General features: G+C 37.3%; 1 protein-coding gene across 2 annotated transcripts in view; it reads left to right on the top strand.

Moving 5' to 3' along the window:
• GRB10 (growth factor receptor bound protein 10) overlaps positions 1 to 13984 on the top strand; it is a 144940-nt gene extending 130956 nt beyond the window's left edge. The window contains exons 9-17 of one of the 2 annotated variants that reach the window (XM_059468418.1): positions 902 to 1039; positions 1566 to 1676; positions 2922 to 3020; positions 4446 to 4523; positions 5182 to 5334; positions 6169 to 6235; positions 7215 to 7302; positions 9970 to 10063; positions 10878 to 13984. In XM_059468418.1, coding sequence (XP_059324401.1) covers positions 902 to 1039; positions 1566 to 1676; positions 2922 to 3020; positions 4446 to 4523; positions 5182 to 5334; positions 6169 to 6235; positions 7215 to 7302; positions 9970 to 10063; positions 10878 to 11024 — 975 coding nt within the window. In that variant the 3' untranslated portion in view covers positions 11025 to 13984. The remainder of the gene's footprint in view (positions 1 to 901; positions 1040 to 1565; positions 1677 to 2921; positions 3021 to 4445; positions 4524 to 5181; positions 5335 to 6168; positions 6236 to 7214; positions 7303 to 9969; positions 10064 to 10877) is intronic. The other variant, XM_059468427.1, reaches the window with a different exon arrangement.
• Positions 13985 to 14429: the final 445 nt, after the last annotated feature.

Below are 14429 nucleotides of genomic sequence, written 5' to 3'. Positions count from 1 at the left end.
GAAAAAAAAATAGGGTTTAATGGAAGTAAGAATTCTGACACAGGACGCTGGTTTTGGTTTTGTTTCCTAAGGGCAATGTCCATACCAAAACACAACTTTGAAGAATTGCTGAGACATCTAGGCTAACCAGGTTGATGCATTTTTCTTCATACTTATTGAATTTATTAATTTGGTATTTAACCTAATGATTGAGCCCTCTGTCATTTAAAAACCTGGCCTGTTGTAATAAGGGAGCAATCCGTCAGTTCTCCTACCATAATTAATTCTTCCTTCCTGTGATATATCACAAATCGAATTATTTTGTATATGGTTCCTCTACTTATGTCAAGAAGTTTAATGCTTTTCAATCCTGAGGTCTGGTATAATTGCTGGCACTTACTTGACTGCTCTACATTTCATTTTCAGTTAAATACCCTGTTGTCTGTTATGCCTCTTGTCTTGAGACAGCTTGAAATCCCTAAATAGGCTCTTCCTTTCAAAAAGTTGAGGATAAAGATGGAGATTTTGGCCAATGTTTCCAAGCTAGTCAATTTGCCAAAATTGCTGTGACAAGGTATTATTTTAAGAATTAATAAGCTTAGTTTCTCTCCCTTCAGGCCAGGTGCAAGATGAAGGGCAATACAGAGAAGCACTATGTTTTTTGAGATTTAAGTCTTGGTGCAGAGAATAGGAAGGTGTCAATTGCAGGAGGAGATGGCCAGCTAGATGCAATGGAAGAGCAGGAATATACATTTTGATTGTAAATCAGATTAAACATCTAGGTCAGTTTAAGCCTAGTGTGAAACTGCACCTCAAGTCAGCAAAGTGATTTGCCATTTCATTCTCTATTCTGCAAATACAGTGACAATTTTACAATTCATCCATAGGATACAATGTTCATCTACATTTTCCTCTCCAACAGAACTTTTTAAACTCCAGTAGCTGCCCTGAAATTCAAGGTTTCTTGCATGTGAAAGAACTGGGTAGGAAATCATGGAAGAAACTGTTTATGTGTTTGAGGAGATCAGGACTTTATTGTTCTACAAAAGGAACTTCAAAGGTAAGATTAAAAAAGAAGTTGCACAGTTCTAGCATGTGAAAACATTTTCAGCTTTTACAGTGGGTATTTTTTGCTGTTTTTTAAAAATCTCCACACAGTGTTTCCATTTTTTGTTCCACAGAAAAAGATGAGTAAGGCATGATCAAATGACAGTTGAGCCCTGGGCTCTCAATGCATAAACACAGCCACAGAGTTTCATTATAAAATAAAACCAAACCAGCCAGGCAACATCATTGTGGCCACTAAAGTTGTGCTAACCTTCAGATTTCTCTGGACCAATGTAATAGGCCAGGCCATTTTTAATGTGGGGGGTTTGCATAAGCATTTTGTGAGCTTCCTGTACCAAGCACTTTCTGCTGGTAGGCTGATGTTTAAGGGTTGTGTGCCGTGGCCACTGGAGGCCGCCTGGGAGAGGAGCAGTGTTCATGCACCGCCCTCTGTTGGAGGCTGGGCTGGAGAGACTTCAGAGCTTGCACATCTTCCAAAACCTTCCACTTACCTCTGCTAAATCATGTTACTTCCCCAGGAACCAAGACATTTGCAATTGTTGGCTGACCTAGAAGACAGCAATATCTTCTCGTTGATAGCAGGCAAGAAGTTGTACAATGCCCCTGCAGAGTATGGATTTTGTATAAAGGTAAATTTTCTCACTGAGTTCTTCCGAAGTTCCAGACGGTGTTGGTAGCTCAGAGTCACCCCAACCCCCAGCTAAACGGGATTTGTGTGTAAAACTCTGCAAGCCTTTTCTGTCACAAGGACTTGATCTTTAACATCTTTCGTTTGGCAGGCATGTCCTGTGAATCTTGTCATCATTTTTTGTGACACTTTTAACACTTTATCTGGTGCTCCTTTGGTTTGGGAAATTTTTGTGCAAGAGCAGCTCAGAGCTGAAGCATGGTGTGCTTGTGAGATGGCCTTGGTTCACCTCACAGAGGAAAGCTTTTTCCAAGTTCACTAATCAAACAGAAAAGTTTCTATGGACAGTAAGCACCAAAACCAAATAGCAGCAAAGGATCAAGCTCTGATAGAGTGCAATTTTATCATTATTGTGGACCAGAAGTTTGCCTTTATTTAAAGAGGAACAGTGTCTTGGAAACATGAATGTAAGAATAACCATTTGCCTTTGAAGATTTTTAAAACTGTTGTGCTGAAAGATTTATTTGGAAGGTATTTCAAAGGTTTGAAAAGTGTAATTTTCTGAGAAGAAAATAAGGCTGGGAGCTGGTTTTGTGACAGTAGTGAAGTAGTCTCCTTCCTAGCAGCCGTTCCAGAGCCAGACAGCAAGAGTTTGTATCAAAGAGACTGGATGCAGGACACATCCTGAACTAGTGGAAGCAAACTTTCAATTACCCTCAGTTGTGGAAACTTTCATTCTTCATTTCAAAATGGAGGCGTATAAAACTTCTCACAGATTTGAAAACAAAACCAAAAAAAAAAAAGGCAAAACAAAACAATAACAACAACAAAAAATCCCCCCAAAAAACAGGAAAAAACCCTCCAACTACCAAACTCAATAAAACTAAGTGCCTGGGTTTGATTCTAGCATGGCCTGAGTACCTTGTTCCTATAAACTGCTAGGACTGCAGGTTATTTCAAACCATAGAATCATTGAAAACCCTGAGTTGGAGGGGACCTACAAGGATCAATGACCCCAGCTTCTGAAAGTCAGGAGGCACCAACATTTGATCTTGTTGGATCCAGCTGAAAAAGTGATTTCCTTCAGAGCATGCTCAGCCTCTCCTGAGCTTTAAATTCAGTGTGATGGGAGCTTTTTCTGGCTAGTTCTTTGGATTAGTACTGTACCTGCCTCTACCCTGTTTACAGTGATTCTAATTGTTGGTTTTCTCATGAATTTATCTGACTTCCCTCTAATGCTTTAAAGCCAAACAGAGTGAGAAACGAAACTAAGGAACTGCGGTTGTTGTGTGCTGAAGACGAGCAAAGCAGGACGTGCTGGATGACTGCCTTTCGACTCCTCAAGGTACCTAATCTCTCCTACTTTTACAAAGCTACACCTAAAGTGGCACTTATTATTTTGTTAATGAGAAGTTATCTATATGTTCTTAAATGTCATCTGATCCAAAACAATATGGATAAGAGCAAAATGCCAAGCAGACCTGTCCCACTTAAGAATTTAAGCGTGGGACTAAGATCTATTCCTTCTCATATGAATCAAGTATAGTTTTAGTTTGGGATCCAAATTTGAGATATGAGAATGAATTAAAAAAACTGCTTACAAGATATTTTCAAGTTATCATAAAGCTAAAGAAACTGTTTTCATAATGGTAAGTGGTTCTCTTTACCAGAACAGCATTTCTTTAGCAATTTTTTTCCATTTTTTCCATTTTTCTATTAGAAGAAGTAACAAAAATAAGTAACCCTATATCTGGGTGAAAGTTATTCATATCTGAGAGCACACAATGTAACTTCTTGGTAATATGATAGGAAGCTTCACTGCTTTTTGAAACAAAATCAAGATGGAGGGAACTGAGGAGAAAGCTGACTATTTGGTGTCCTTTGAAGGAGAGAACTCCCTGATTTTCATAGGAAAATGTGCATAAATTCTGGTTTGGTTCTAAGTCTTTTTCTGAATATGCTGTTTTGAAAACTGCTGTGTTTTTCTCTCTACCTTACTATGTCCTGTGTACTGAAAAGAAATGACTTTGTTTTTAAGACACACAAAAAATTATTAAAGGTCTGCAGTCAGTGAAATTAGGGCTCTGCCCCAAGGCTGTGTCCATAACGCTTGTTTTTATTCACCAACTCATTTAGCTTTCCATAGTCCTCTATTACCCTGTTAGGAAATTGTATAAACTGTTTCAATTAGAACATTCAGTAAGCAATGTTGCTCTCCTTCAGCACTGTGCCTCTAGGGAAGGCACTGAGTAGCTGTTTACCTATCCTAGCTACAAGTGTTCCTAAAATTCATCATGTTCAACCAAGGGCATGACTGGAATTCAATCACCTTATTTTTTTTTAAGATGGGAAAAGTACAAAGTGATAGTGAAATTTATTGAAAGAGCTAGTGAATTAGAAAGGTTCTTATTTTTTATCATTATGAAAACTGAGTTTGAATGTCTTGTGCAGAATTTCTTTAAGTTCTAGAGGGTAAAAAGAAGGGGATTAATATGTGTGTTCTGATCTCAGCTGAAAGCTTGTGTTCTACAAAGAAAACATGATCATAGCTGAAAGTAGCAAAAATAACTTGTGTATATCACTCAAGCTTGTATTTTTTAAAATAAAACATTTTGTGCATATTTAGTCTTTGCCACCTGCCAATCACTATTACTCAATACAAATGTCTTTGGGACCTTGGTCCAGTGTAAAAGTAGTATTAAGAAATCACTACAGTTTTTTTCCTAGGGCATATATTTGAATAATACTGTCCTTGTGTTTCTGTTGGCAGTATGGAATGCTACTGTATCAGAATTACAGAATTCCCCAGCAGCGAAAAGCCATGCTTCCACACTTTTCCACTCCAGTAGTAAGTGATGAACTTTACCTCACTGATGTATGATGATGGAAAAGATACATTTGCTTTTGCATTTTAAAAGTGGAAAATTTTACACTAAGAAATGTAAATTGAGCATTGTGTAGCAAATCAATGTAAAGTTCATGTTTTGCATGAGTACAGTTTTTGTGGTTGGCTCTCCATTATCTTAGGCTTACATGATCCACATGATTGAAAAATCTTGGCTACGTCACGCTCTTTGAGATGTACGGCACAGAGAGACATCTGGCTGTCTCTGCAGAAGCCAGCTTAGGTCTGGCAAAACTAACACGTAGATTTCCTAAAATATGTTGGGCCAAGAGCTGACTGTTAACTACCTAAAAGGGAAGAGCCTATATTTGGATCCCAACTGGCCCTGAAAATGACTGGAATATAGTAATAGAGCAAGCGGGCAACTTGAGCAAACAGATTTTATTCTGAGCCTTTGAATCGTCTCACTCCCATACAGTCGAAAAAACATCTATTTTTGTGTCTGTGAATCTTTTGAAAGGAGAAAAAAATAAGATGTATTTTCTGTGCTATTGAAGGAGGACTTTGGACAGTCTTCTGAAACCAGAACAGTTTGAAGTGAAACTCTCAAGCTGGTTTTTCTTTTCCCTGTTTTTTGAAATAAGTGAAAATTCCTTTTCAGAGAAGTGTATCTGAAAACTCACTAGTAGCAATGGATTTTTCGGGGCAAATAGGAAGAGTTATTGAAAATCCTGCTGAAGCACAGAGTGCTGCCTTGGAAGAAGGACATGCTTGGAGGGTAGCTATCTTCTCTTCTTTTCTATTTTTGCAATCAGTAAGTGTCTGTTGAGAGCCAAAACACAGAGTGTGCTATGATGTTAGTGCAGTGCTGGTCACAGTATAGCTTAGCTCCGACCTGCAGCAATCACACTGCAAGCATGCAGATCTGAAAGTCAATATCCATCTTTAGCAAAACTGTCACATTCACAACAACCTTCTACCACTGCTTCTCTGTCCCCCTAGTGTCCAGAGGAAAGTTGAGGGGGAAAGCAGACCCACCAGAACTTTACTGCCAGTTTGCAAAACCAGTCTCTGAGGAGGAATATGTCAAATTAAATGCTTCCCCACATGGAAGAGGCTGGGGCTCTGACTAATGGCTTGCTCCCAGTAAGTTTAATTGCAGAATATACAAGAGGCAGGACCTCTTGCAATGAAAACTGATGTAACTTGTTTATAGTGTCTTGTGGACAGACAGCTGCAGTACAAGTTTTCCCACATGCTCGTCTTTTAGGGAAAAGGAGTCATTACTGAAGCATTAGCTGGTGCTTTATGTACGGGAGGGAAATACTGCTTGATTTACTGAGTGCCTGGTGTTTTGCCTGAGCAGAAACATATCAGTCTTTTCTTTTTTTCTGTCTTTTTTTCCTTTTTTTTTTTTTTTTAAGATACTGAGCTTTCATCATTAACATCTGGCTTGTGTTTTAAGCCAACTGAAATGAGCTGCTGCTTGTAGATTAGCCCCCTTCAAAGTTGCATTTCTTTTTCTCATCCTTGCATTAAATCTGCCCAGCCCCCAGTTTCCTGTAAATTTAATCTATATTGCATGTGCACTAATTCTCTTCTCCCGAGACGTTAGTGTGGATTTAACGGTAATTCATTTTCTCTATAGAAACGTAGCACAAGAATGAACATCTTGGGTAGCCAAAGTCCACTCCATCCTTCCACACTGAGTACAGGTAAATTCTGATGGTTTGTAACCATAGTATCAGAGGTCTCTGTGGGTAAAGAAAAGGTACATTTCATATAGACACGCAGCCATGTAGTACAAATGCCTTGATGTCAAATACAATCCTTATCGGTAGCTCTTGTGTCATTAACATGCCTACCCATACAGACACCATGGAAGGAACTTGTTTCCCTTGATGGCCCACTCAAGCTTTTCTTTAGGACTTGTCTTTTTAAACTCTTATTTTGTAAAAATAGACACTCCATAAGTATTTCCATTTAAAAGAATCCAGCAGTTAATTTGCCGTTTGGGACAAGGAAAGTCAGTGAGTGACCTTTTAATCTTTAAAGAGTAGAAATGAGAGTTTTCAAAACAGAATTTGTTCCATAATAATTGAAAAATGTAAAATATGCAAGTCCTCAACATTTCTTTGAGACTGTAAATTTATTAAAACAACAGGGAATTTCATATTAATATCCTAGCCTTCTTGGAGGAAACACAGCTATTTTCTATTGCTATTCTGTTAACAGAATTTTAAAATACCATTTGAAGAACAAAACAATAAAGATAAAAATATTGGGGGCTAACTTGACTCCTAAAAGCACCATCTAAAGTGCATTTCTTTATCTGATATTTAGAGGGACTTGTTTCTAACTCATTAGCTTATACATTGAGTTCTAAGGAATGTTAGTCCCAGTATATTCAAGAAGCTATGAGAGGCAGTATTATAAGAGACTTCTCTTTTTTACCTAATTGTATATCTAAAAATTGGAAAATACATGGAGATATGATGCCTCTCTACTTGGTATATTAAGTAGATGCATTTTTTATATTGATTCTCTTTTATATAGGTTGATGGAAGATACCTTATATTCTGTAAGAGATCTATACCCACTTTTAAAATGTTTAAATAATTAGTATGTGGAAAAAATGGTTGCATGTGTAATTGTTTTTAACCATCCTCTCCTTCTTTTTCCTCTCACCTCCAGTTATTCATAGGACACAGCACTGGTTTCACGGCAGAATCTCCAGAGAAGAATCTCACAGGATTATTAAGCAACAAGGGCTTGTAGATGGGTAGGTATTCTTGTTGCTCAGCATTTATGATCTGACAGTAAGCTTTATAGACGAGAGCACACCTTATGCTGTAATAATCTACAGGTTTATGAGCATTTCTTAGTAACCTGATTCTTGAGCAGTCCCGTTATAACCTGCCTGGATTCCAAAAAGTCAGAGTGTGTGCTTGTAGGAGTGGATCCTAACTTTTAATTTGAAAAGTAAAATCTTAAAATACACTTAATTGTCTTTCTTTTTTTCCAACAGAGATAGTCAAGTTTTAGATGATGTTAGAATTTGAATTTAGTTAATTATTGTAATATGCACTGAGGATATATTTTTCAGGCAAAGCTGTACCTAAGCATTTGCCAACAAATTTATAATCAGCCATCCGTGCTCTTCTGCATGAATCAGAGGAGCTAATAGTGCTTGCTCACTATTTCTGTTCTAGAGCAAAGAAATGAAAGTACCTGTTCCAGCACTCTCTTAAATGTCTGTGGTCATTATTTAAATATCTTCTGAGCATCTGTTTTCCTTATTTATATGGAGTTATGGTTATCAAAGGGAAGTTGCTTGAACTGCATTCAGCATTGTTGATTTGTAGGATGGGAAAGGCATGGTTGCCCTTGGTTCACTGTCTTCATTGCCCTCAGAATTATCCATGTTGGCTTCACAGGAGACAGTGAAGTTCAAACTTTTCTTCAGCATTTTCTTATTCAGAAGCAACACTAATCTTTCTGAAGACTAAAATACATTTCTAGAAATTGGTAGTGCATATATTTATATATATATATATTCATCAAGCAGTGTTTGCTTATTTTTGGGGAGTTTTTTCCAGTCTAAGGCTAGATAGGGGCTTTTAGCTAAGCAGGTTCAACAGAAAAGAGAAGCTGAGAAAGCAAAGGAGCACTGCTGACTTTTTGTGTTTCTGGTTTTCTCACAGTACAATCTTGGGCTCATTTTGTCTTGTTGCCTTAGGAATCTGATGGCCCATCCTTCTTGAGGAATTCATAAATGTGTTCATGTGTTTGATGCTGTGTTAAATTTGTGCCTAATCAGCTTACTTACTGTGGAATGTAAAAATTGGTTAGTTTAGCCATAGTAAGGTCCACTAGCAGTGACAAAACAACCAGGTTACCTAAGTGCTCTGAGATCTAAGGATCATGATTTTCAGGGGGGAAAATTCTGGCCTATGTTTTCCTGCTCTGTGCGTTCTTGAACAAAAGAAGGTAGAAAGTTAACAGTGTCCTGATGGTTCATGGAAGAGGCTCAACACTGTATACAAGCAACTGATGCTGCTATCTTGGATATCTCTGGAAGTTCTTGCTGAGGGTGCATCTCTCTTGGTAGCCACTGTTTGTGTGGAAGCTGGTTGCTTGCCAGAGGTTGAGTAAACAGCTGCAGCATCATTTGTGCAGACCTTTGCTTTGTGCCACCAGCTTACCATGCATGATATGAAACAACTAGATGAAATATAATTGAGAGGCACCTGCATGAACTGCAGCAACCACAGGGCAGGCTCTTTCTCCCTCACAGGGATGCTAATTTATAAAGGCTTTTGTCCCTTTTCCACACATTTGGTCTTCCTAGGATTACAATGGAACGTTCAAATACCATGCATGGTTTCTGAGAGTGGCAAGACATGCCTGTCCCTGACTACTGAAGTCACTCTGGTTATGATGGTGCATTTTTCTGGTACTGACATTTCTCAATCAGTTCTGAGGAGCTGGAGTAAAATCTTTTGGGTTCTTAAGACTACAAGCAGTTCTTTCAACTGCACTTTGGAAAAGTGTGTTCCTTGCCTAGTGGTCAGCAATTAAGAGGCCTGTTCCAGTCCTGTGCTCAGCCATCTCTAAAATCCACTTGTGCTTTGTGCTATAAGCCTTCTGCAAAGGTATATTCTTTTTTCCTGTGGCATGGAGAGGATCTGCTTCCTTAGTTCAAAAATATCAGAGGGAGGAAACACAGGGGTTTTTATCTAGCTTTTTTTCTCCTCTTCTCATTATGGATGTTAAATAAAGTCCATTTGGGGTAGGACTTCAGTTTTGTGGGTTAACTTAAAAGTGACAGCTACATGGTGTATGATGTTGGTAGCTGTATACCTAATGTACATTTTTTTCCACATGCTGAGGGGAAAATACTGTGACTGTTCTAGAGGAAAAATCAGTGTGTGTTTTCCCCATCTTGATAATTTGGAAGCTACTTAACTGGTAAATAATTTTAAGAAAGTATTGAGCTGTTTCTGTGTAATTGCAGCCATTTAACCAACACATAATTTTGTTGACACTGGATTTCTGCAAACTGATGCAAGATATTGTAGTGGGAACAGATTCCCATATATTACTTTCTCATCTACAGAAATGCAGATTTTCTCTAGAATTAAATGATAACATTTTCTTCATAAGAGTACAAATCATTAGTAGAAAGCTGAGTTAGAGGGAACCTTAAAAAAAGCCTCATAGATACATTCTTAGGGGAAGAAGTACCATCATGTATCTTGCACTTCTTGTTTCTTCATCTGTTAATGTTGCTTAGCCATGGTAGAAAGTAAATTGCCAGTTACAAAATCACCTCTTAATGCAACTAAAGAAGAATTCGGCAGTGGCACAATATTACTTAGTGGTTCTGATTATTTAAGAACAAACAGATGGGGATATTCAATTTGTTCTTTAAAATGTTCTCTCCTAGATTATTTCTTCTCCGGGACAGCCAAAGCAATCCAAAGGCATTTGTACTTACGTTATGCCATCATCAAAAAATAAAGCATTTTCAAATCTTGCCGGTAAGTAGATTATTTTTGATACTGATAAAAAAAACCCAAAATTTTAAACCATTAAGCTTTTGCCAACATCTCAGGAGATCTCTTATTAATTACTGTTGTAATTAACAAGGATGTTTCCATTAGCAAATTTATAAACAGATATTCTTTAGAATATTCTTTAATCAGTCAAATGGTTAGCATTGCTGGAAAACTGTTGTAAGTCACTGCATTACACAAGTCTGTGTAATGCACAGAACTTGTTCTCTGTGACTGTCAGAGACAACAGCAGTTGTTGTCTCCCTTCTCACTTAAGCAAACATAGAATAACTTCAGGAAACTTTAAAAAGTTTTATTCTGGAGGTTATCCAATAATGTTGAGCTTCAAATAACATTACACAGAGATGTTGGAAAGCAATTTGATTTTTATCTTGATCCAAAAAAGCATGAAAAATTTAGGATTATGTAGACCTTTTTATTGTTCCAAACCCTCTTGTGTTGTTTAGCTGGCCAATTTTACAAAAAGCTAACAAATCCTTTTGCGGTATTTTTGTTTTATCTAATGAATGCCAGTGACATCTGTAGAACTTTCAATTACTGTGCCCACAAATTTTCACTTTCATAAGCAAAATGTTACAAGTTGGGTTAAGGTATGTTTCTTCTAGCCCTGTGCATAGTTTCATAAAGAACTGCAGGCACTGGGTGGTTTATGCAACCGAGTGCCAGCTGAGTGCCCATCATTTATTTATGTCACACACTGGTGGTACTCTCTGAGTTTTTCCACTTGTGTATCTCTTCATGTGCAGCCTAACTTGAAAAGGATTTTTTTTTTTCCTAGTGTGAAGATGATGGACAGATATTTTTCAGTCTGGATGATGGGAACACCAAATTCAGTGATCTAATCCAGCTTGTTGAATTCTATCAACTAAACAAAGGAGTCTTGCCCTGCAAACTCAAACACCACTGCATCCGAGTGGCCTTATGACCTCAAATCTGACTCTTGCTGAAGACTGGATTTGATAGAAGAGTAATTGTAAGAGAAGGTTGACACTGGGGAATTGGCAGATTTGTAAGTTGGTTAAAAAAATAAATATTATGCACCTTGGGACTCTGAAAGGGATGGATTCGACAGGTGCCAACAGACCAAGATTGCTGGTTTGTCTAACACCTAAGAGTGATTGCTGCTGAGTGTCCCAGCATCCCAAAAATGGGGGGAGGGTCTGTAAAACAATGAGTAAATTTGAAACAAAACTGGAAACTATCTTGGCTGGGCCACTTAACAGGAACAAGTGTGAAGAGAAATCTTTGAAAAGAACTCTTGCCCTGGAATAATCTTGACAATTAAGACTAGTGTGTTTACTTTTTGTATTGATCACTTTTTTTGCACTCCTACTTTGTTTCGGATATTGTATGCAGCCTATATTAGGAGCTGATGTGGCTTTTAAAATTCATGCAGGAGTTGGGTATTAATCTGCACCCTAAAATGTATGGAATGCTTCAGCCTAAAAGGATCTAGAAGAAAATCAAGAAGTGTGTGTGTGCGCGCGCGTATGTCTCAGTACTTCTCTGGAGACCTGAGGTTCAATGATCTGCCGGTGTCTTTGAAGAAGCAATGAGGATACAATTCTAAAAGAACATACCACCAATATATGTACTCTTAAAACTGTTGACTTGTAGCATTATGGCTGTAGTATGTTGATGGTATATTAGTGGCATCCAGTCATGCAGAGACTGTATTAGATTCTATGCACAAATTTTTATTATTGGAGTGGTGGTTTGTTTTTTACAGCCTTTTGACTGTTTTCCTGAGAAACCTTACTGTTACTAAATAGAGTAGGACTGAATGACTACACTTGTATTTGAACCACCATTTTTTGTGAGAAGATTCTTCTGCAGGTAGTCTTAGTATGACAAAATAAAAAAAAATTAAAACCAGTGTTTTTAGCTTTATAGCTCCTTGAATTTTCAGACTGTTTCAAAGAGCTCTTTCAATAGAGTAAAGCTACAGTGACAATGCTCTCCTGGGGATAGGGCATAAGAAGAACTGAACCCTTCTGCTTCTTGTAGGGTCATGAAAGTTTACATGGTGAGAAGGAACATGCTGGGAATAGAAACAGATTTGATTGTGAAGTAACTGCTGGCAATATCATCCATTGAGGTAACTGGTGATCCCTGTGTCATGTGTGCTACTGCACACCAGTACCTGTGGCAGACAAGCATGTATCTTGCTCTGGTGCTGGTTTGTCATCAGAACTACTTTATTGTTAATGTTTAAATGAATTCTTTAATGTTTACTCAATAACTCATTCTGATGATAAATGAGTATTAAAGTCAGACAAGTCCCACCTTGACCCTGCAGTTGCAGCCAACCATTCCTTCAGCAGCTGTCTGAACTGAAATAACTTCCCAGTGCTTGGTGCCATTAGCCACAGTGAGAAGTATTCCACCCTGGGAACTTGCAGAGTGTAGTGCAGAACGGAGCATTTGTAAAATGGTAAATTATCTACACAGGCTAGTTAATCCTTAATATTTGCCACTGGGTTTGAAATCCTAGCCATCTGAAAGGTAAAGAAGGAAAACCAATCCTACACTTTTAGGTCTTCATGTAGTGTTAAGAATAGCTTAAGACAAACCATAACCTGCCTGAGTCGTCCATATCAGCTTAAACTATGTCAATGGTATAGAAACACTGTATTTTAGTTTACAGAACACATTTAGTATTTTTTTCCATTTAATGTCTAGATACTAAAAATGAAGAAACTTGATTTTGTTTTTAGTAGAAGCCGTTTTTGTTTTGTTTTGTTTTTGCTTTTTTTAATTGTACATAGTGAAATGAGTGTTCCTGCTTTCTAGACAATGTATTTTAAAACCTTGAAATTAAGCTAACTTAAGTCTGACTTCACTTTGCATGCTTCTATTTGGCCCCTATTAGGAGAAAAAAGATACTTGTATTGACTACATTACCAGTTTAATAAGACCATTTATGCTGTAGTTTTAAGTTTTTCTGTTTACATAGCTTAGTGACAACCATGCATTTTTCCCAGTAGGCAGATAGTATTTGCAGTGTTTCATATTTATAAAAAAAAACTTTGCATCTTATTTAAATTGAGAATAAAAGTTTGACTATGAACCATGATTTTTGTATGTAGATGGTTGACTTAGTATTTTGTACTCTTCCCAGCTAAAGTGAGCTGTTTTGAGAAAGTGACCACCTTCAAAGTGGCAACAATCTTACTTAAGCAGATCACTGCTTTGTCTTCTTTCTGCTGGAAAACAGTCAATGCCACCTTAGTTTTCCAACAGATTCAGCTGGCTGCCAGCTCAGAATACCAAGGACTGAAGGACATTTGACTCTTATTTTTGTATTTAAATGACATGAATGTAAAGGGGATGCTCAGGGTTGTTTTGGAGCCTGTTGAATTTTTATCTTTTTGCCTGTGATTTTATTTTCTAAATAAATACTTCATGTAGCAATCTTGAATATGTTGAGAAGGAAAATGCCAAACCATTTTGGTAATGAGGTTACTAGTTAAGTTATGTTACGATAGGTGTTAAAGTACAAAAAACTTTTTATTTGTTAATTAATCTTGAAGAAACACGTGCCTCAGTTTAGATGTTTTGTCTTATCTTTTCTGCACTAAATACCTGACAGTTTGACCAATCAATGCACCTTTCCAGTGGCAAGACTTGCTTATCGTAAATTATATTGTCACAATGCAAGATTTAGTGACTGTAAAATGGAATAAAGTTTAAAGTTTCAGGGAATGCAAAAGGTATTAACTTAAGAGACAAAACCTTTATTCAATATGCTTTGCTTCATACTGTAAATAGCTTTTTGGCTTGTGAACCTAATTGTAATCTTTCAGGTATTTTTGTACAAATAAGGGACTGATATTCTGTTTCTTGTAATTAGAAATAAACGTTAATACAATGCTATTCATTTTATATTGGAATGAATGTCGTCCTTTGGATATATCAGTACACTGTGTATCTCTTGCCTTATTGCAGCTTAACTGAGTAGGTCATGTTAAGCAGCTTTTAAGAAGTGTGAAGAGGAAAACACAATCCCCAAGATACCTTTATTCTGGCTGTTGTCTTTAAGATTCCTATTAGGATAGACTGCATTTTATTTAGCAAACAACTTATTCACTCATTTTGTTTGAGAAAAAATACTGGGGATATTCTGCTATGATATTTATAGTATTCATTTGGGAAGGCCGCTAGAATCATGTCAGAAGAACATACTATGACCAACTTTCAGGTCATAAAGTTATAATTCATTGAACATGCACACTCTGCATAAAACACTTCATTGGCCTGATAGCTGTTGGATCAGAAAACTTTTCAATAGTACTTCCAGAAAGCAATTATTTACCCCTGTAGTCCTTGT

The sequence above is a fragment of the Ammospiza nelsoni genome, chromosome 1 (genome assembly GCF_027579445.1).
Source record: "Ammospiza nelsoni isolate bAmmNel1 chromosome 1, bAmmNel1.pri, whole genome shotgun sequence".
Lineage (NCBI taxonomy): Eukaryota > Metazoa > Chordata > Aves > Passeriformes > Passerellidae > Ammospiza > Ammospiza nelsoni.
Note: the sequence above shows the minus strand (reverse complement) of the source record. Positions and strands in the feature narration are given on the sequence as shown.